This window comes from Galeopterus variegatus, unplaced genomic scaffold, assembly GCF_000696425.1.
Source record: "Galeopterus variegatus unplaced genomic scaffold, G_variegatus-3.0.2 Scaffold4129, whole genome shotgun sequence".
NCBI lineage: Eukaryota > Metazoa > Chordata > Mammalia > Dermoptera > Cynocephalidae > Galeopterus > Galeopterus variegatus.
The window spans coordinates 17226-39488 of record NW_007730240.1 but is presented as its reverse complement, the minus strand read 5'-3'; the positions used below and the strand labels follow the sequence as shown (position 1 = coordinate 39488).

General features: G+C 36.8%; 1 protein-coding gene across 1 annotated transcript in view; it reads left to right on the top strand.

The window, feature by feature from the left end:
- Positions 1–1628: 1628 nt before the first annotated feature.
- LOC103602408 (coiled-coil domain-containing protein 30-like) overlaps positions 1629–22263 on the top strand; it is a gene marked incomplete at its 3' end in the record, with an annotated part of 37325 nt that continues 16690 nt past the window's right edge. The window contains exons 1-4 of the mRNA XM_008586814.1: positions 1629–1733; positions 3050–3164; positions 4821–4958; positions 12395–12564. Coding sequence (XP_008585036.1) covers positions 3147–3164; positions 4821–4958; positions 12395–12564 — 326 coding nt within the window. The remainder of the gene's footprint in view (positions 1734–3049; positions 3165–4820; positions 4959–12394; positions 12565–22263) is intronic.

Below are 22263 nucleotides of genomic sequence, written 5' to 3'. Positions count from 1 at the left end.
TCATACACATTCTCAGAGAAAGTGTTTTAAATAGAAGAAATGCTAAGTAAGAATAGTCATAATATATTGAGCATCTATCATGTGCCATGATCTGTTCTAGATGTCTTACAAACATAATCTCATGTAGTCCCTATAACAGTCCTCACTCCAAGGCAAATAGGAGTATTCCGATTTCATATTTGTGAGAACTTAAGGGAGCTTGACCAAAGTTAAGGGTCAGAGTCAGTAGATAATCTAGTGTTATCTGGTCCTAGAGTTCATTTTCTACATGATACCCAACTCTGTAGAGATTTGTATAGGGGATTTATTATAACACAGGGGGCCTGTAGCATGCCCAGCACCGAACACCTCAACCACCTCCACCTAGAGGTGATGACTGGCACTGTTTTATTCTCTACAGTGCCTGTATTTGCCATCTCATTTGACTTGCCTGTAGAGGGCACAGCACAATGCAAGCACATAGGGGGACTACAGTAACACTTGTTATATTATGCCTGGGAGGCACAGTTTATTTCAGAGCATTCGCTGATCCCCACCTTTCAGATGATAGAACATTGAAAGTGGAAAATTCTGAGCTGTTATACCGTTCTCCAGAGTCGTTGGTGGCTGCCCCACACTAATGAAACAATTCTCTAACAAGTCATTAGTCCTCTTCTTTGCTGCTGGCTGAAGGTGAGGTAGGCTCCCTTCAGTTACCCAGAGATCTGAATATCCCATTGCTCATTTCTCACATTATTTGCTGACCCTTTCCTGTGTTTTTCTGCTTTAAACTTTGCCACCAGTCTCAAGAAGTACATAAATTGCCTAAACGCATAAATATATTCAAGATGTCACGAATTATGGTAACTTTCAAATATATATTATTTGGAAAGGCTGTCTTTTAAAAATTATAGCATTAAGATACATGACATTCTTATATTAAGATAATACAGAGAAAATCAGGGGAGTTTTCATTTTTAAGAGTTGAGGTGTTTCCCCTACTCTGTACTGCTGCATCTCAGGTGGTGTAAAGGTGGGGGTAAGGGAACTCCTGCCTTGAGTATTTAATGCATCAGCATGTCACATGTGGATTTGCAGAAATGTTCAGATTTGTAAAAACAAGTGCGGATGCTGGCTGGTGAAGAGGGAGAAGCTGCTCTGGGAAAAAATATATTACTCCCCGTATTCTTATGCAATGCTACTAGGTTGACATGATTCTTGGCTAGGCCTTTTGTCCATATCGCTGTACCAGAGGAACTATAAAAATTATACTTGGGTTTTAGCATCCATTCTTCTAGGAGCATTCCCCATTCTTTCTAACTCATCAGTTTAGGATTGGTATTCCTGTTGTTTTGACATTAAACATGAGAAAGGTAAATTAGCAGTTTGATTAATTCAGAACAATCAGGATTCTGTAGTGTGTTTTTCTAGTTCTTGTTCCCTTTGACTCAGCTGCTAAACAACAGCAAAGGCTCAAATCCATAATAAAGCAATTCTCCAAAGGATCCAAGGTCAGATAGCAGGTAAAACTCACAGTAGGAAGAGATTTCAGGGGTACAGCCTCGGGGAAAGATGCTTAAGAAATGTAACTTATTTTTTCAGTATTTAAAAAAATAACATATATGTATTATAACTGGTGATTTATTTGGATTAAGATTTCCACCTTAGAGCCTAAGTTATCAATAATTTAGGAAGACAGAAGACAAACCAATATGAAAGGTCAAGAGACAATTAAAGAACAGGATTTGAAAGAGGTAAGAAACAAAAAGATAATTTTCAGTTATATTTTCTAGCACAAGTGAGGCGGGCTACTTAAAGATGCTCAACAATTATTGAAAATAGGCAAAATGAAAAAGCACACTTCCAGAAATGGTAAATCTACATCCTGTGATTGTGATCAGTGGTTACAGAAAGCCTTCTCAGGAAGGCTTTTAGTCAGAAAGGGGCCCATTAAAATTATATTTAGGATGAACTATTATGTTGAAATCATAGGCATATTTAGAGGTATTACCTCACTAAAAAATAAATGTGAAAATTCAGAACAATCCGATAATAATATCAACTACCATTTACAAAGCATTTTCTGTGAGCAAGGTGCCCATGGATGTCCAGGCATCATTATCCCTATTTTTCAAATGAGGAAACTGAAGTTAAGAAAAGTGAGGTCACTGGCCCAGGTTCCCACTGTTGGTCCATAGTAGAACAGGACTGGTAGGGCTATTTTCCAACACGCTAGTCGGCATTTTCCAAGTTACAGAATATGTATGTGTCAATTTCATGCTGCTTCCTGACCGGCCAAACCAAACATGTAGTTCACTTGACAGGTGTGCTCTTACAGTGGAGAGGGATTCGCAGCTTGACAGTAGCATGATCAAAGGAATTGGCTCGATTCTCCATCTGTGTTCACTAAGCTGCATTTTGATCTCAATTTAACTTCCTGATAGGTTTTTATACACAAGAGAAAATGCACATTAGCAAGGCTGAATAGAGTAGATATTAAAAGTAAGAGCTTTTAAGTTAGACTTGTGTTTGAATCCCAGTGCTGACTGTGTAGCCTTTGGCAAATTACTTAACCTATTGAAGCCTCACTTCTCTCCTCTATAAAAAGTGTAGTAATAGTTCCAATATCATAGAGGTTCTGGGAAAACAAAATACCATAATGCATGTAAAGTACTTACCTTAGTGTCTGACATACCGTAAGCTCTCAATAAATAGTAGCTGCTGTTATTATTACTCCAACTATTATTATTATCAATTAATTTGAAAAGATTTCAGCAATACCTTATACTTGGTAGGTGCTTAGAATTTATAAAATACTTTCAAAATTACATTTTATTCCTACTATGATGGCTATAATGTAGGTAGGACAAAATATTACTACATTTTACAGTTGTGTAAACAGGCTTGGAGAGAAAAACTTATGAGCTATGGTACATGAACTGGTTTTCCTGGGTTCATATATCCCCTAGAAGACTATATAATTGAGGTAGGCAGAAAATTATCATTACCAGAATTTACAGGAAACACTGCTATTATATATAAAGTTAGTTATGTAAAATGCCTTTAACAGATACTGAAAATGAGCCAAGAAAAAAATTGAAATATTTGAAAGTGATTTGTCAGAAGAGAGAGAGAGGAGAAAGCAACTGTCAGAAGGTCAGAAAGTCATGGAAGTTGAAAGTGAGGTATTGCCATTCAACATGTTGTTTTCTTCTTATTGTAGTCCTAATTTAAGGATTTCATGTTATTGTGTTATTTTGATTTTAAAATAAATTATAACTATATGTTTTAGCTTGGGCTGCCCTAACCAGGTAGCACAGACTGAGTGGGTTTAGCAACAGAAAGTTATTTTCTTACATTTCTGGAGGCTGAGAAGTCCAAGATCAAGGTAATAGCCAATTCAGTTCCTGGTGAGGGCTCTCTTGCTGGCTTGCAGATGACTATCTTCTTACTGTGTTTTCATGTGACAGAGAGAAAGAGCTCTGGTGTCTCTCCTTCTATCAGATTAGCACCACACCCTATGTCTTAATTTGATCTTATCACCTCTTTATTGACCCTTTCTCCAAATACAGTCATACTGGGGATTAGGTCTTCGACATATGAATTTGGGGGAGGGAGACACAATTCATTCCATAGTACTATAGAATATGTGTTTCTAGAAATGATAATGGGGGTAGTTCTGATGTTTCTCCAAGCTGAGTTCCGACATTAGCCAAAGAGTCCTTTAAATAGCACGTGTTTGATTGTTATGGTGTTCATAGAGTCATGGACTCATCTCTTGTTTTAACCTCTTATCCTGCCATCTTGGAAAGTACTATCAGGAGACATAGTCAGCTTGCATTTTGAAGAGATACCTGGAAGTGAGTTCATGTAAGTCTAGATCACCAATTTAGAGGGTTATGACAATCAGTTTGCAGGGTGGGTGACAGCAAGTGCAATGCCCCAAATCCCATCCTAATGACCTAGAGGGATTTTCAGTGGAGTGAGTTAGGAAATAAATATCACTTGTCTTCTTCCTGTGGTTTTGGGAGGCCACTCTCTACCTTCTTGCCTTTTTGCCCAATGCCTTTCTTATCAGCATTCTCCTCCCCCTCTGATTTCACTGGGCACCACAGACTGACACTCAGCCCCTAGTCATCTGCCAGTGAAAACACTGCATATTCCATTTCATCGATGTAAAAATTTGATTCAAAATATGGTAAAATTCTACAATTAACTACATTTCTCATAGGTATTAAAAAATCAGAGGATTAGAGAAAACTGCAGTTGATTAAGTCACTAAATATACATTATTAAGTAAGTGCAGCATAATTTGTAGTTAAGAACATAGAGTTTGAAGTCAGCCAGACATGGGCTTGGAATCTCCGCTTTACAGCTTCCTAGCTTTATGAATTTAAGCAGGTCATTTAAGCTCTCTGAGCATCAGTTTCAACAACCCTCTCATAGTGTTGTCAGAAGATTAAAGGTAAACCACATAGCACATTGTTCTATAAAAGGTAACTTTTAAAAGGACGTATTTTAAAAACAGATAATATTACTATCTAATGAGAAGTTGCTGAAGAATTTACTATTATACAAGCCTTGCTTAAAGTAGGAATGACTCTAGAAATCCAATCTTTCAACCTATGAATGATAGAAACTAAACATGCTCAGTTTGATTAATTGACCTAAGTAAACTTTGTTTTAACTAAGAAAGGAATCTACCTGCCAGAAGGATAGGTTGAATATTTAAAATAAAAAATTTGTAAGGACCATTTCAAGATTCCTTTTTAGAAATATTGTACCTTTTATAGGGAAATAGTCTTATTTTATTCTACTCTGTATCTTCATTTCTTAATCAGGAATTGCAAAAATCACGGTCAGAACTTGTATGCCTTTATAATGAAGTTCAAAGTCTTCCAGAGGCAGCAGAAAGCAAAGAACAGTTTTTAATGGTATATGACCTGCTACAAAGAGAGAATTCTGAATTAGAAACAAAGGTGAGACTAAATTACTAAGTATCCATATGTTCAATATTTAACATATCTTTTATGAGGACAGGATAAAAGGAAATTAACTTTCACTTAGGGATAACTTGGAAATTGGAGTTTCTTTTATTATTCTAAAATAAATTGCTATGTAGTGTGGGTTATAAATCAAGCCATACTTCAGGATAAATATTCAGACTTCGACCAGTACTTGGCATTTAGGATTAATCTATAAATTTTTTACTTTAAATCAACTTAATTTTTGGAGCACATATTATAATGTAAAAGGTTTACTTAAATGTCTTCAACTTGAAAACATAGGATCAAAGTATCTTTCTCAGTTACATTGAAAATTGGGCTTATACTTAGAATTAGGAAAATGTTTAAGTGTCCTGATCCCAGTTTGTCCCCCAAATTTAAAAATGGCTGCCGGACCAGGGTTGATCCAACACTATATGGAGATGTTTCCTGCAGTGTATAATTTCTAGAGTCCCTTCTATTACGTTCCTATCATCTTCTCTTGGCTGAAAATTCCCCTCATAGGAAATTTTCAATCACTCTTTCGATCTAGATTAAAATGATAGTAAGGAGGGGCTGGCCAGTTAGTTCAGCTGGTTAGAGTGTGGTGCTGAGAACACCAAGGTCCAATCCCTGTACTGGCCAGCCACCAAATGAAGAAATAAATAAATAAATAAATTAATTAATTAATTAATTAATATATAAAGTGATAGTAAAGAGAGAAGGCTTGAAGACAGCAGTAAAAATGTATAGAGTTATATTTTAACACCGTGTGTGAGGTGAAGAACTAAATCAAGGCCTAATTTATGCTATGTGTAGTTGTTACCCTGGAAAGCAGGGAGCAGTTTTCTGAGGGATTGGGACATGGATCTGATAGTATGTGACATAGGGAGGGAGGGGTCCAGAACACAGAGTTTGCTGCCTGGGAGGGTGGATACGTAAGGCACAGCCTACAATTAAGCTTTGTTTGTGGGACCTTGTCAGCAAAGTGAGTTCTCAACACACTGTACAATTTAAAGGACCATGTCTTTCAAAGTGTCATCAGAGAAGTTAACACAAGAGATGAACTGAGGTAAGATGAATACAATATAAAATGGAGAGATCCAGATCACTATCCTGGTAATCTGGTGCGCTCTCTCTCTCATTTTTAAAATTTTTATGTCGAAATAGTTTCAGACTTACAGAAAAGGTATGAAAATAGTACAAAGAATTCCCATATGCCTTTACCCCTCCAAATGTTAACATGATACCACATTTGCCTCTCTTTCCCTCTACACACACACACACACACACACACACACACACACACACATACATACTTTTTTTGGTGAACCCTTTGAGAGTAAGTTGGAGGCATTCAGTTTCTTTTCCCCTAAATATTTCCATGTGTGTTTGCTAAAAACAATAACATTTCTTATATTACCATGGTACAAGTATTAAAGTCAGGAAATTAACATTTACACAATATTATTATCTAATATGAGCTGTAGAGATTTTAGCAATTATCCCACTCAATAGCACAAGAAGAACATTTTTTTTTTCCTAGTCTGAGATCCAATCCAGGATCATACATTGCTTTTAATTGTCATGTCTCTATAGTTCCTTTAATCTGCAACAGTTTCTCAGTCTGTCTTTGTCTTTCATGATCTTGACTGAAGAGCAATGTCTTGTTCAGGCTGCTATAACAAATTTCCATAGACTGGGTGGCTTAAACAACAGACATGTATTTCTCTCGGTTCTGGAGTCTGAGAAATCCAAGATCAAGGTGCTGGCAGATCTGGTGACTGGTGAGGGCCTACTTCCTGGTTTGCAGATGGGAGTCTTTTCATTATATCCTTACATGGATAAGAGCAGAAAGAGAGGAATCAAGATCTCTACTGTCTCTTCTTAGAAGGGCACTAATCCCATCATGAGGGCTCCACCCTTATAATTTAATTACTTCCCAAAGGCCCCTCTTCATACCATCCCATTGAGGGTTAGGATTTCAACATATGAATTTTGAGGGAACACAAACATGCAGTCCATAACAAGTACAGACCATTTATTTTGAACAATGTTCCTCAATTTGGATTTGTCCAGTGTTTCCTCACAATATAATTCAGGTTACCTATTTTTGGCAGAAATGCTACAGAAATGTTGTATCCTTCTCAGTGTATTTTATCAGGATACACATGATATTTTTCGTTCCATTACTCATAATGTTAACTTTGATCATTTGATTAAGGTATTATCTGCTAGATTTCTCCACTGTGAAGTTATTACTTTTCCCTTGGCAATTAATAAACATCTTGTGGGGAGATTCTTTGAGACTATATGTATTCTGCTTCCTTTAAAACTTTTACTCATTAAAAGTTTCTGTTTTTAATTTCTGATTCTTTAATTATATTCCTTTTTTTTTTTTTTCAGAACACAGAGTGTTTTAGGAGACTTAAAGGTAGTTTTGCTAAGAGTGGCTTAAGAAGTTGTATCTTATGTATTTGCTGAAGCCCCCATTTCACAGGCTGTTTCTTTGTTTTGGTCACAGCATCTATACTCATAGTCACAAAATTTGAGTGCTGAAAGGAGTATGATCATATAGGCCAACTCCCTCAATTTACACATAAGAACACTGAGGCCTAGAGATGTTAAGCTACTTCTAAGTGACATGGTGATTCTCAGCTTATACTCTTTCTAACCCACCCTAAAGCCTCAATCAGGAAGTGGAGCTACCAGCTTAATTCTTACAGTCTTTAGACATGGTTGATTATTAGACTGAGCCAAATCACTGAGATAAAATTTTGATAGGGAAAAGCCTGTGGAAGAGAGTTGGTCCTGTTCCACAACATCAATGTCATGAAAGGTCCTGTGGATTTAACTTTCTTTATAATAAAGAGCAAAGCTTCGACCCACTTAAGATGTACACCAATTTTGTCATGTGAGAATACAGAATACCTAGAAAATGCTCAATGTTAAAGGCACTATCTTCTTCAGAAACCTCTAGCAGTTCTCAATGTGTTGTAATATCAAATCTAAACAGCACTGTTTACCTTTATTTACTTCTTAAGAAACTATTGTCCGTAATATTTACATTTTTACAGTAACCATAAAAATCAGTGATTAAGTAGCATTTTGTAATCTTTCTGCCTCCAAAAATAACACAAGCTTATTAAGAAAATTGTCTTTCAAGTTTCTTCATAATCTGACTCCTCCCTCAATCTTGTTTATTTCCCCATCTCCTCATTTTGTAGCCTCTACTGTAGTAATACCATCCTCCTCACTTCTCCACAAATTATAGGCATGCCTCAGAGATATTGTGGGTTCGGTTCCAGACCACCACAATAAAGCGAGTCACATGAATTATTTGGTTTCCTGATACATATAAAAGTTATGTTTATACTATAGTGTAGTGTGTTACTGTACACTAAGTGTGCAATAACATGTCTAAAAAAAGTAATGTACATACATTAATTTAAAAAAATACTTTACTGCTAAAAAATGCTTACAATCATCTTAGCCTTTAGTGAGTTATAATCTTTTTGCTGGTGGAGGGTCTTACCTCAGTGTTCATGGCTGCTAACGGATCAGGGTGATGGTTGCTGAAGGTGGGATTGGCTATGACAATTTCTTAAAATAAGACAGCAATGCAGTTTGCCACTTCGATTGACTCTTCATTTCACGAAAGATTTTTCTGTAGCATGCAATGCTGTTTGATAGCATTTTAGCCACGGTAGAACTTCTTTCAGAATTGAAGCCAATCCTTTCAAACCCTTCCTCTGCTTTATCAACTAAGCGTACGTAATATTCTAAATCCTTTGTTGTCATTTCAACAATGTTCACAGCATCTTCACCAGAAGTAGACTTCATCTCAAGAAACTCCTTTCTTTGCTTATCCATAAGAAGCAACTCCTCGTTTGTTAAAATTTTGTCATGAGTTTGCAGCAATTCAGTCACATCTTCTGGATCCACTTCTAATTCCAGTTCTGTTGCTGTTTCTGCCACATCTGCAGTTACTTCCTCCACTGAAGTCTTGAACCCCTCAATGTCATCCGTGAGGGTTGGAATCAACTTCTTTCAAATTCCTGTTAATGTTAATATTTTGACCTCATCTTGTGAACACAGATGTTCTTAATGGCATCTAGAGTGGTGAATTCTTTCTAGAGGTTTTCAGTTTACTTTTCCCAGCTCCATGACATATAGGTGCCATATACGGAGTGCATTTCTTAAATAATAAGATTCGAAAGTCAGAATTATTTCTTGATCCATGGGCTGCAGAATGGACATTGTTTCAGCAGTCACGAAAACAACATTAATCTCCTTACACATCTCCATCAGAGCTCTTGGGTGACTACAGTATTGTCAATGAGCAGTAATATTTTGAAAGGAGTCTTTTTATCTGAGCAGGTCTTAAGAGTGGGCTTGAAATATTCAGTAAACCATTCTGTAAGCAGACGTGTTGTCATCCAGACTTTGTTGTTCCATTTATAGAGTACAGGCAGAATAGATTTAGCCTAACTCTTAAGGTTGCTAGGATTTTCAAAATGGTAAATAGGCATTGGCTTCAACTTAAAGCCATGAGCTACATTAGCCTCTAACAAGAGAATCAGCCTGTCCTTTGAAGTTTCGAAGCCAGGCATTGACTTCTCTCTGGCTATGAAAGTCCTAGATAGCATCATCTTCCCAATATAAGACCATTTCATCTGCATTGAAAATCTGTTGTTTAGTGTGGCCACCTTCATCAATTATTATCTTTGCTAGATCTTCTGGATCACTTGCTGCAGCTCCTCCATCAGCATTTGCTGCTTCACCTTGCACTTTTATGTTATGGAGATGGCTTTTTTCCTTAAACCTCATGAACCAACCTCTGCTAGCTCCAGACTTTTCATTTGCAGCTTCCTCACCTCCCTCAGCTTCCTAGAAATGAAAAGAGTTAGGGGCTTGCTCTAGATTAGGCTTTGGCTTAAGGGAATGGTTTGGACTTCTCTCCAGACCACTAAAACTTTCTTCATATAGGCAATAAAGCTATTTGCTTTCTTAACATTTAAGTGTTCACTGGAGTGGCACTTTTAATTTCCCTCAAAAACTTTTCCTTTGCATTCACAGCTTGGCTAACTGGTGCAAGAGGCCTAGCTTTCACCCTCTTGGATTTCAACATGCCTTCCTCATGAAGCTTAATCATTTCTAGCTTTTGACTTAAAATGAAAGACATGCAACTCTTCCTTTCATGTGAAAACTTAGAGGCCATTGTAGGGTTATTAATTACCATAATTTCAATATTGTTGTGTCTTGGAATAGGAAGGCCCGAGAAGAGAGAAAAATGAAGGAATGGCCAGTCAGTGGAGAAGTCAGAATACACACGAAATTTATCAGTTAAGTTTACTGTCTTATATGGTCATGGTTTGTGGCACCCAAAAGCAATTACAATAGTAATATCAAAGATTACTGATCACTGATCACAGATCACCATAACAGATTTAATAATAATGAAAAAATTTGAAATATTGTGATAATTACCAAAGTGTGACTCAGGGACACCAAGTGAGCACATGCTTTAGAAAAATAGTGCTAAAAGATTTGCTTAATGCAGTGTTGCCAGAAACTTTCAATTTGTAAAAAATACAGTATCAGCGAAGCGCAAAAAGCAAAGCCCAGTAGAACGAGATATGCCTGTACTCTATACTCATTTCTATGTTAGTACCTTTGACCATATTGCTCCCTATGTTTTAATGTACTATAGTCTCTTCACCTATCTACATCTTTCCATTCCGCAAGACTCAGTTCAAGATCTTCCTATTCCCCAAGACCCAGTTCAGGATCTCCCCTGGAAAGGTGATAGCCCATATGAGATTATATTCCATATCATACACTGTAGTTTCTCTTCAAAGAATTGAAAAGGGGTAGAAAACCAAACAAAAAGATCTCTTAAAGTAGACAAATTGATCTTTAAAATTAGATCCATTGTGTTCTTTGAACCAAATGTAGTTACTATAGAAACTGCATTTTCGGAGAGGCTCAGGATATCAGTCAGGCAGGGTACCATCTATTTTAACACAACACTTTGATGGGGATCAATCTTCCATTCTTGATTATAAAGAGATAATAATCAATAATCAAGAGAACCATTCCCCATCCACCCTTCTGCTCCTTAAAAGAGATGTTCTTTCATTTCATATGAAGATATAAAGAATAGCTTTAGAGGAAAGGCAATCTTCAGGATATGTTTATCGAAACAAAAACAAAAACAAAAGACCTGAACAAATGTTTTGCCAAAGCACACAACAATCAGTGACTCTGAAAGCATCTACATGCATCAGAATTACCTGGGAGGCTTATTTAAAGTGCACATTCCCATTTCTCACCCCAGACTACTAATTCTGAATGTAAGGGTTGAGGCTGCTAGACTTTGAGAACCACTATGGTAGTTACATATGGTAAAGGTTACAAATTCAAGTGTTTTCAAATAAATAGGGTCAAATGGAAATCATCATGTCAAAGGGATACCTGCACTCCATGTTTATCACAGCTCTAGTTACAGTAGCCAAGAGTAGGAACCAACATGAATGCCCATTGTTGGAAGACTGGATAAGGAAAATGTGGTATATTTACACAATGGAATACTACTCTGCCATAAAAAAAAAAAAAGAATGAAATTCTGGCATTTGCAGCAACATGGGTGAGCTTAGAGAAAATTATGTTAAGTGAAATGAGCCCGGTACAGAAAGAGAAATACTGCATGTCCTCACTCATAAGTGGGAGCTAAAGATAAATAAGTAAGAAAGAAAGATACAACAATCACAATAATATATTGAACTTTCAAAAGGAGAGAACAAAACTGAGGTTACCAGAGGTGAGGAAGGGGGAGTGAGAGGGGGGTGAGGGAACTGGTAAAGGGCCACGAAAAACAATTACATTATATAATGTTGAATATACTAATTATCCTGATTTGAGCATCACATATTGCTCTGTACCCCACAGATATGTACAATCAGCGATATTTCAGTTAAAACAAATAGGGTCAGACTGGAAGTAAGACATTATTCTTTCTAATGTTTTCTTGCAGCAATATATTAGTGCTTTTATGAATCAATGAAGTACATTCAAAACTTGAGAACAAAAATGTGTGGTAATAGTGTAAAACTTATAGATCACATGTTTTTCTTGTTAAAAGGTAGAACAGAACTCTAAGTAGCACTCTGAGAAGCTAACTCCAGAGACCAAAAATACCTATTAAAAAAAAAATCATGGACTTACACACCCTTATGCCTATGGTATAAATAGATTAAGTTATATAACAACTGCAAAATATTAAGTTAAATTGGAATAAGACTTCAATTAGGCTGTCAATTTATATTATTTGTCAATAATTAAGCATTTAATGGAATCAATATACTTTTTCACAGCTATACATAAGACTATGCAAAATAGAATGTTTGTCTTTTCATTTAACTTTACAGGTCTTGGAGCTTTCACAAGAATTTGAAAAATTAAACCATTTTACTGTAGGGGAAAAAACTGCAACTGCTAATTTAATTACAAGTGAAAATATCTGTAAAGATCTTGTGTCTAAAGTACCAGTTTTGGAAGTAGAGGTTCAAAGTCCAAAGGAAAAGAGAGAGGAACTCTGGTAAATTGAGAAAATCCAATATCGCATGAATTATTTGGGAGGTACATTTTATTTGACTTGATCGTTATAAGAATTTGGCAGTCATTTCCACCATATGATGTGAGTGGAAAAATTTGTTATAAGCACTGTCGATATATTATTACATTTTTAAATTTTTTCTCTGCTTTTTAAAATAAACGTATGCTTTTTATAAAAAAATTTGGAAAGCATGGAAAAGTATAAGAAGATTGTAATAACCCTTAATTCCCACCAGGGAGAGATGTTAACATCCTAAGTTTACTTTCTTTCTTTTTTCTGTATATGTACATATATATTTATCTACATAATTAAAACTATACTCTGCAGAGGGGGTTGTTTTTTTGCTGTTTTTATTTAACATTGTATCTGATAATTAAGTTTTAAAAACCATTCAATTTTATTTATTTTTTGTTAATCTTGCCCTCTAACTCTTGTATTTCTACCCTTTCACCAAAAGTATCTTTCACAGAAACTTTTAAGGCTTTGGGCAAATGCACTACTCTGCTTTGGCACAAAAACAAATCGATGCAATCAAATTTTGTCTGAGCAAAGGCTTAGAACTCAATAATCAAAAAGAAACAATGAATGTTAATTTTGACTTACATATCACATTAAAGGATATGCTTATCAATGAATTGCTCATCAATGAGTTGGAAATATAGTCTAGGTGTAGCCAAATTTATATCTTTGTGAATGTTCTACAATAGAAGGAGATTGTTTTGCCAGTTTTGGGCTGCTGAATTTTATGCCCTCTTAAAAATTGCTTTTAACTTTAAAGTAACTTCTGAGTCCAAGATTCACAATCATAAAACCTAGTTGTGCAGAAGTGGAGAGAGCATATCAGGGAGGTGGTGGGGAAGAGGTATGATAGTGGTCACAACAGCAAAGAGCCAAGAAGCTAGGTCACAGCTTTTAGGTTTGCTGTAAGGAAAAAGAAAGTTTGGTTCTTGAGCACTGGAGCTGTGTATAACAGGGTTTTTGAGGGAGATTGTTCTAGTATCTCTATATTTAATGAAGTGGAGATGGAAGACAGATCAGTTAATCCATATATGAACCACAGATGAAGAGATAGTGTCCTAGATTGAGTAAGTGGCAATGAAGATAAAATGGTCAATCTGAAAGCTCTTCAGAGAAGGAATTGACATTAATGATCAAAGCTGACAGAAATCCACCCAGCTGATTTGGGGGTAATTGGCAGGGATACTTGCCACAGGGAGCAAGGCTGTGGCCTTAATTCATCTGCAGGTGTGGAACTTTGCCATGAGAAAGATACCGGGCTTCCCTCTAAAGAGCTCTTTACTGCCACTTGTTTCCTTGACTTGGTCCAAACTGCTTCTCACAGCTAGGACTATAAGAAGTCTATAAGAAGTGTTTGCCATATTCTTCCTTCTCTCCTTTTCTCATAGTGTTTTTCTGCTTGTTTGGCTCCTGCGCCCCCCTTCACAGCCTCCACTTATCTCAGGTCCATAACACAATCACATTCCACAATAAATTGGGTATCTACCATATGCCAGGTTCTGTAAGTAGATACCGAGGATACAGAATAAGACAGTTCCTGTCCTTATGGTCCACATAGTCTGATAGGGGAAGATAGTTAAACAAGGCAGTAGCGGATACCATGGAAACACAAAGCACAAAGCAGGGGGTCTGGCCCAGGCTAATGAATCAGAAAATATTCTTAAATGAAGCGACAACTTAAATCGACTCCTGACGTATGAGTAGTCAAGGACCAAGCAAAAATGGGAGAATACTTTTCAGTGGAGGTGAATAGGACATGCACAAGGTAAAGCGTCATTTGCTAGAGATCCTAAAAGTGATCTCAGTGCTACTATAGCATAGAGTGTGAAGAAAAGAAATGGACAAGGGGGTGGTGAGAACAAAGAGGTAGGCAGAGGCCTGATCATGAAGGGACACAAATGCCTGTGTCAGGGAGTTTGGACAATAGGAAACTACTGCAGGATTTAGTAGCATGGGAGAGATAAAAACAGATTTGTGCTTTCGAAGAATCACTCTGCCTGCTGTGTGTAAAGTAGATTGTTGGTACAAGAATGAAGGTAGCGAGACCAGTCAGGAGGCTGTTATTGTAACCAAAGTGAGAGACGATGGTGTTTGTGGGGATGGAGAGAAACAGATGGAATTGAAAGGCAGCAGAATCAACCTGACTTAGGGATTAATGAATATAAGGAGTGAGGAAGAAAGTATATTGGTCAGTGATTTGGATATGGGAAAAGGTTAAGGATGACTTAAGTTTCTGGTTTGATGGTGTCATTTGCTGAATTAGAGAACATCTTTGAGGGAGGAGGAAAAGGAATTCAGTTGTGATACATTGACTGTGAAGTGTCTTTAGAAAAGCCAAGTAGAAATGGTCAACAAACAGTTGGATTTATGGATTTGGAGCTCAGGAGAGAGGCCTGGGCTAGAGATGAGATTGGAAATCATCAAGAAGGTGATGATAGCAAAAGTCATGTGAATGGATGAGATGGCCCTCTGTGTTGCTTGATAAAAGCACCTGAAGGCAGAGACCTAAGGAAAACTTCTTTACAGGAGACAGAGTGTACCCCCAAATGTAACTAAAAGGAAGCAGCCGAGAAGTAGAAGAAAAATCAGCAGAGTGCGTATTACAGAATCCAGATTAAAAAGTGTTTCAGAAAAGTCGGTAGTGTCAAATACTTTCTGACACTACTGACTTCAAGAAGTCAAGTAAAATAAAGATTAAGAAGTGATTACTGAATTTAGCCATAAAGAAGTGGTTGAATACATTAATGAGGAGTTCCAATGACAGCAGAAATCAGATTGCTTTCTAGATCCCTTCCCATGGAGTAGTAAACGGACGTGAACTGAGGAGCGAGTAGGAGATGAGAAAGTGAAAATGATGAGTGTAGATAATGCTTCCCAAAATGTTTGCTTGTGAAGGGGACAAGAGAATCTGGAGCTGAGCTAAGAGGAAATGTGTGTATGTTTACATGCTGATAGGAAAGAGTCCCAAAATTGATAGGCTAAGGATTCAGAATATCAGCAGAGGGACTAACCTTAACCAGGAGCTGGGCCACTTTGTCTGTTGTGACAAGAGGAGAAAGAGATAACGGACAGAGATGCAGGTGAGTTTTAACTTGAGAGGAAATTGAAAGATTTGTTCAGTGGGTTCTGCATCCTCTGTGTAGTGGTAATCAAAGACATCTGCTGAAGATGAGAGAGGAATCGAAATATCAGGGTTTATAAGAGTGAAAAATGTTTGAAAAAATCAATGTGGAGAATGGAAGAGAAAGCTAACTGGGGAGGGTAGGTGGTGTTGAGGGTCGAGATATGGTTAGAGAACTTAAATTTATATGGCATCTATCTTTGAAAATAGGTGTTTGTTGTTGTTTTTGTTTTAAGCAACACTCAAGTAGTTTAGTATAGGCAAGAAAAGACAGTTGGATTTGTCCAGAGTTGAGGTTTTGCCATATAAGTGTAGTGGAAGGACAATGAGGTAAGAGAGCTAACCATTTTATTTAGATAATGATTGAAATAACGAACTCTAGACTCTATATTGGATGAGGAAACAAGTAAAGGGAACTGATAGAAAAGGAGACAAAGAATTAAAGATACTTACGTACTGGAAGAAAATTATGTAAAAAGAAAAGGCTGGAATCCAGATATCTAATTATAGTATTTCAGAAGTTAAGCAGTTGCTGATTATGATATAACCTGTGATGTGGTCATGCAAGTAGTTGGCAAAGTGGAAGAAATGAGAAGGTAGTTGGAGATAAGGAGACTAAGGAAGTGATGCCAAGGCATTGATAGGTGATCTGTACGGACCTTGCAATCTTCCAGGATGATGGCAGGACTGGGGGTGAAGAAGATGACAAAAAGCCATGAGCCCAGGTCTTCAATTAAAGCAAAGTAGAAGGTGGTACAGTACGCCTAGTATGGTCTCATGCACATAGAAGCTACTCAGTAAGCCAAATTGATTGATTTTTGTAGTACATCTCTTCTACTAGATTTTAAGCTCCTTTAATGTAATGGGCTGTGTCTTGCTTTATTCTGTTGTTTATAGTGCTTTTGTTGAAAGTATAATGGAATCTTAGAACAGAAGGAACCTGCAGGAAATCTTCTAACTTGGTAGTTTTCAAACTTCTACTTTCCGAAACCTTAGGAGTTTGGCAGGGGAGCCTCACAAATTATCTTGTAAGAAATCACCTTGCAAGATGAGGAAAGACTGATGAGTGAGACTGTGAGCCCTCCACTCCCATTTCAGCTAGAGAAACTCCACTTCTCTCTGTTTCATATGTGGGGTTCTGTGTGAGATTTTACTTCAAGAAAGGATCCACAGCTAAAATAAATTTGAAAACCACTGATATTTAGCTAAGTCTTCTTTTTTCACAGATGAGGTCTCTGAGACCAAGAGAACTGAAATGACTATTTCAGTCACAGTCACATACACAGCAAGTTATCAGCAGGACTGGGATGAGGACCCAAGTCTCCTAACTCTGAGTCAGGAGAAGTTTCTACTTTATCCACTTTGGAGAGGACATAGTGACAAATATCCTAAGGGCAAGAAGGTTCTGGGACATCTGGGTTCTAGGTCAGTTTCTAAGAAAATGAGCCTTATGGTGCTGAAAAATTGCTTAGGACTCAATCTTCCTATATGTATAATATGGGGGGTGGTGGGGAGGAATTCTTCTAAGCCCAGTCTATCTTATTCTGGACTATGTCTGCAGTGGCTAGAACAATGCCTGACACATAGTAGGTACTCAAAAAATATTTGAATGAATGGAATTTTCCCCTATTCCTACTGTGTACAATGGAAGTACTATTGCAGTTTCTTGCAGCTGAACCCAAAGTTGGACTTCCAGTGGCAACACCAATTTCTGAAGTCTACCTTATCTGACATTATGTAGACACTCTTGCTTTCTTTTTATTATTTGCATGATATATCTTTTTGTCATCATTTTTCTTTCAACCTTCTTATATCATTATATTTGAAGTGAGTTTGTAGACAGCTTATAGTTAGACCATGTATTTTAATTCATTCTGTTAATCTCTATCTTTTAATTGGTGTATTTAGACCATTTACATTTAATGTAATTATAGATATGTTAGGGCTTAAGTCTGCCATTTATTTTTGTTTTTTATTTGTTCTGTTTTTTTATACCTGTTTTCCATGTTCTGCATAACTGTGGGTTCTTGAACATTTTTTAAAATTCCATTTTGATTTGTCCTTAGCATTTTTTAGTATATAGCTTTTTCAGTGGTTGCTGTAGGTATTGCATTTTATACACACATATCATTATTTTTCCAATTTGAGTGAGGTGCAGAAACCTTACCTCCCTTTATATCCATTTACCCCATTTATAATACAACTGTCTTAAAAATTTTTTCTACATTCATTTAGGCAGTGTTATAATTTTTGCTTCAACCATCATACACAACTTAGGAAACTCAAAAGGAGAAGTAAAATATATTGTATTTATCCATATTTTTCTTCTTTCTGTTTTTTTTGTTGTTGTTGTTGATGTTGTTGTTTTTGCTTCCTGATGTTCCTAGCTTCTTTCTTTTGTTATTTCCTTTGTGTATAGAGAGTTTTCTTTAGCTGTTTTTTTAGGGTAGGTCTGCTGACAACAAATTTGCTTATCTTTGCTTATCTTTATCTGAGGATGTTTTGATTTTCCCTCTATTCCTGAAGGATATTTTCACTGAGTATAGGATTTCAGATTGATGTTTCTTTTCTTTCAGCACTTGAGAAATGTTGAGCCACTTCCTTCTGGTCTCTGGTTTCTGATAAAAGTCCACTGTCATTCTAATTGTTTTTCCCCTGTAGGTAAGACATTGTTTCTTACTACTTTCAATATTTTTTTATTTTTAGTTTTCAGAAGTTTGACCATGATCTGTCTTTGTATGGATTTCTTTAGTTTTATTCTCCTTGGGGTTCACTCAGCTATTTGAGTCTGTATGCTTACATCTTTTGGCAAGTTTACAGCCATTATTTCTTCAAATACTTTCAGCTCTGACTTCATTCTCCTTTCCCTGTAGCTGATGACATAAGCATTAGATCCTTTATTATAGTCCTACAAGTCCCAGAGGTTCTGTTCATTTTCTTTTTTCCAGTCTGTTTTCTATCTGTTTTCGGATTGGATAATTTCAATTGTTCTATCTTCAAATTCATGGATTCTTTTCTCTAGCTCCTTTATTCTATTGCTGGGCCCATCCATTGAATTTTTAAATTTTGGTTATTGTATTTTTTAGCTCTAAATTTTTCATTTGGTTTTTCTTTATATCTTCTATTTCATTTCTGAGACTTTCTGTTTTTTTCCATTTGTTTCAAGTATGTTCATGATTGCTTACTGAAGCATTTTTATTATCACTGATTTAAAATCTTTGTCAGATAATTCTGATATCTCTGTCTTGGCATCTATTGTTGCTTTTCTTAATTCAAGTTGAGATTTTCCTGGTCCTTGGTATGGTGAATGATTTTAGATTGAAATCTGAACATTTTGTATATTATGTTATAAAACTATATTTCTTATTTAACCCTTTTGTTTAGCTGTCTTCTTTTGATACCATTGCAGAAAGGAAAGGTTGGCGGGGGGGGTGGCATCTGTGCCAAGTGGAGGTAGAATTCCAGGTTCCCCACTCATCCTCCATGGACACCCAAGGAAGGAGGGGCTCCTCTCTATAACTGGTGAGGGTGGGAGTTCCTACTCCCAACTACGCTTCTACTGTAGCACCTGGCTGGGGGTTGGGGGGGTACCTTGTTACTACTCCCCATTTGGCCTCCACTGATATCACAGGAGGATGGAAAAAGTAATCTTGTTGTGTTGGGTGATGGTGAAAAGTCCTGACTCTCCACTATGCCTCCTCTGACACCATCCCAGTGGAAAGGGAAAACGTTGCCTCCTCACTGCCAGGTGGGAGTGGTATTCCAGACTCCCCCCATGGTCTCCCCTGACACTGCAGGGTGGTGAAGCTCCTTACTGCCTGGCAGGGATGAAAGTCCCTGCTCTCTTCTTGGCCTTCTCTGCTGACACCCCAGCAAGGGAGTTGGGGTCTCTCATGACAGCCTGGTAAGGGTGGAAGTCTAGGCTCTCAATTCATCCTTTGCCGGCATGGGTGGGGGTGGAGCCACATTTTTTTGTTTTTTTGGTGATATTCTGCTGGAGTAAACTGGATGTTGTCTAAAAGTTTTCTTTCTTTCTTGTCTGTCACTTTCCTGGTGCTTTGGCTAGACATAATAGGCTTTTGGGGTTGTTTTGTTTTGTTTTGTCTGTTGTTTGTCTGTGCTTGTTGGCATTTTCTGGGTTGCCATCTTCTTCAGCTCAAATATGGGATAGATGAGGCAAAAAGAAAACCCACAGCCATGCCATTCCTTTGGTCTCAAGTTCCCCAGATGGTCTGCCTTCTTTTTTCCACTTTTCATAGTCTTCTTATGTTTGTTTTATATATAATATTCAAGGGTTTTAGTTGTCCTTTGTGGGAAAAATAGGAAAAAGTATGTCTACTCCATTTTCCTGGAAGAAAAAGTCCATTTTTTCCATTTTTAAAAATATGAGGTACATGGGTCTTCAAAAATTCATGAGAAGGTTTGTATTATCTTTCAATTCTCATTGCTTCTTGGCCTTTTGGCTAAGATCACATGTAGTACCTTTCAGTTTTTTCTATTTTTCCGTGAACTTTTTGAAGTACCTTGTATATGTTTGCATTTTCCCAGTTTTAATGTGTTTCTAGCTTCCACTGGGAGTAGGAAAAGGAAAAGGGTTTACAAATGATGGGAGAATTCATTGTTATTTTATAGAAAATTTATTTTTAAGGCATTTTACTCATTATCGTATACTAATTTATATTATTTGAATGTATTGTCTTTTAAAAACTTCTGAATTCAAAATAAAATATTTAGTTCTTTTCTATATAGTGTTAGAGGAATTTGAAAAGGAAAAAACACTCCCTAGATATAATTTTTCTCCCTGTTCCTTTCCAGCTTTTTCTAAATATACATTTTCCCATAATAGGTATACATATACATATATATTAGGTTTTGTTCCACAGTTTTACTTTGATAAATATTTTTCATGTTGGTGAATAGTCTTTATATCACTTTCAAGTCTCATTATCTTTAATTCTCTTAGCCATTAACAGGTCTCCATTTAGTCCCTATTGTAAATAACATTGTTATGAGCATTATTGTACAGTCAGCCTTTTTCTTATAAATTATTTTATTGCAGTACATTCATTGGTGTGCAATTATTCAAAGAGTCTGAACACTTTTATAGTTCTTGATCTGTATTGCCAAGTGTCCTTCTTGAAGAATTAGAACACCAACTATAATTTGTGAAGCATGCTGTGCTCGGCTCCAAGGCACCCAAAACAAAACTTTAGATTGAGGGAATAAAAATAAAATTGGCGTGTTTATGTTCACTCTACTTTTCATCCACACTCTCTAACCATTAAAGTTCCTTCCTCTTGGTTTCTGTGGCTCATAGTCTCCCAGTTTTCTTCCTCCCTTTCTAGCTTCTCAGTCTCTTCTGCTTGCTCTTTACAAGTCTTTAGGCTTCTGCCTAGGATGATCCTCCTCCTCTCACTTTCCCCTTTCAACCTGGATCATCTCCTCCAATCCCAACTTTTCTGCTCCCATTCTTCTGTACTTGTGTCTTCACCACAGACATCTTTCCAGTCTATACCCACATTCCCCCATCTTGGTCTACCATCCACTTGCACATTTGCCCCAGTCAGAAATCCAGGTGTCCCATCAGTGATTCCTTTTTCTTCCTCATTTGCCACACCCAATAAATGACAAATCTTATCAATACTGTATCTTAAATATCTCCAAAATCCATCCTAGTTCTAGTCACTGTTATTTATTACATGGATTAGCACAGCAATCTTTCAACTAGGTTCCCTGCCATGCGGCATCCAAATGATCTTTCTAAAGCACATTATCTCTTTTGCTTCTGGGACTATACACATCTTATTTATTGTCATCCTAGAATACCTTTGTTTTTGCATGTTTTCATCAACACCAACACCCCCCCCAACTCCATGCGCACATGCACATATACACACACTTCTACCTTTACATTCGTCTAGCTTGTGCCTCCTCATCTATCAGGCCTCATACTAGTGTGCTTTCTACTGGATTAATCTAATCACTTGTTTACTTATCCTTATCTCTCACTAAATTGTAAGCTCTTTAGATCAGAGATTATGTCCTATTGTATACCCAGTGCTGCCAAAGTACCTGGTGTTTATTGAGTGATTTTTTAATCTTTATAACCTGTGTCTGCCTGATGCCATGCTAAAAGTTGAAAAAGTATAAAACTCATTTAAACTGATTGTTTGGCTATAAACAAAAATCTATGATGGGAGCTGGCTAGTTAGCTCAGTTGATTAGAGTGGGTGTTATAACACCAAGGTCAAGGGTTCAGATCCCCAAACCAGCCAACTGCCAAAATAAAAATAAAAATAATATATCTATGATGAGTCATCTCCCTGAATGTGAGTAAAAAATATGACCCATTTGCTTTTTAAGTTTATTTATAAGAATAACTGTTTTGCTATAGAATTCAAGTTGAAAATCTTCCTTGCAAATACTTTGACTTGCAGCTTTTTTCCTCCTTATTCTTCTACTATAATAAGCATTTTGATAGTTTTTATTGTTATTATATTTGCACCAAGTCCCAAATTAGGAGAAAGTAAGCAGAAGGAAAT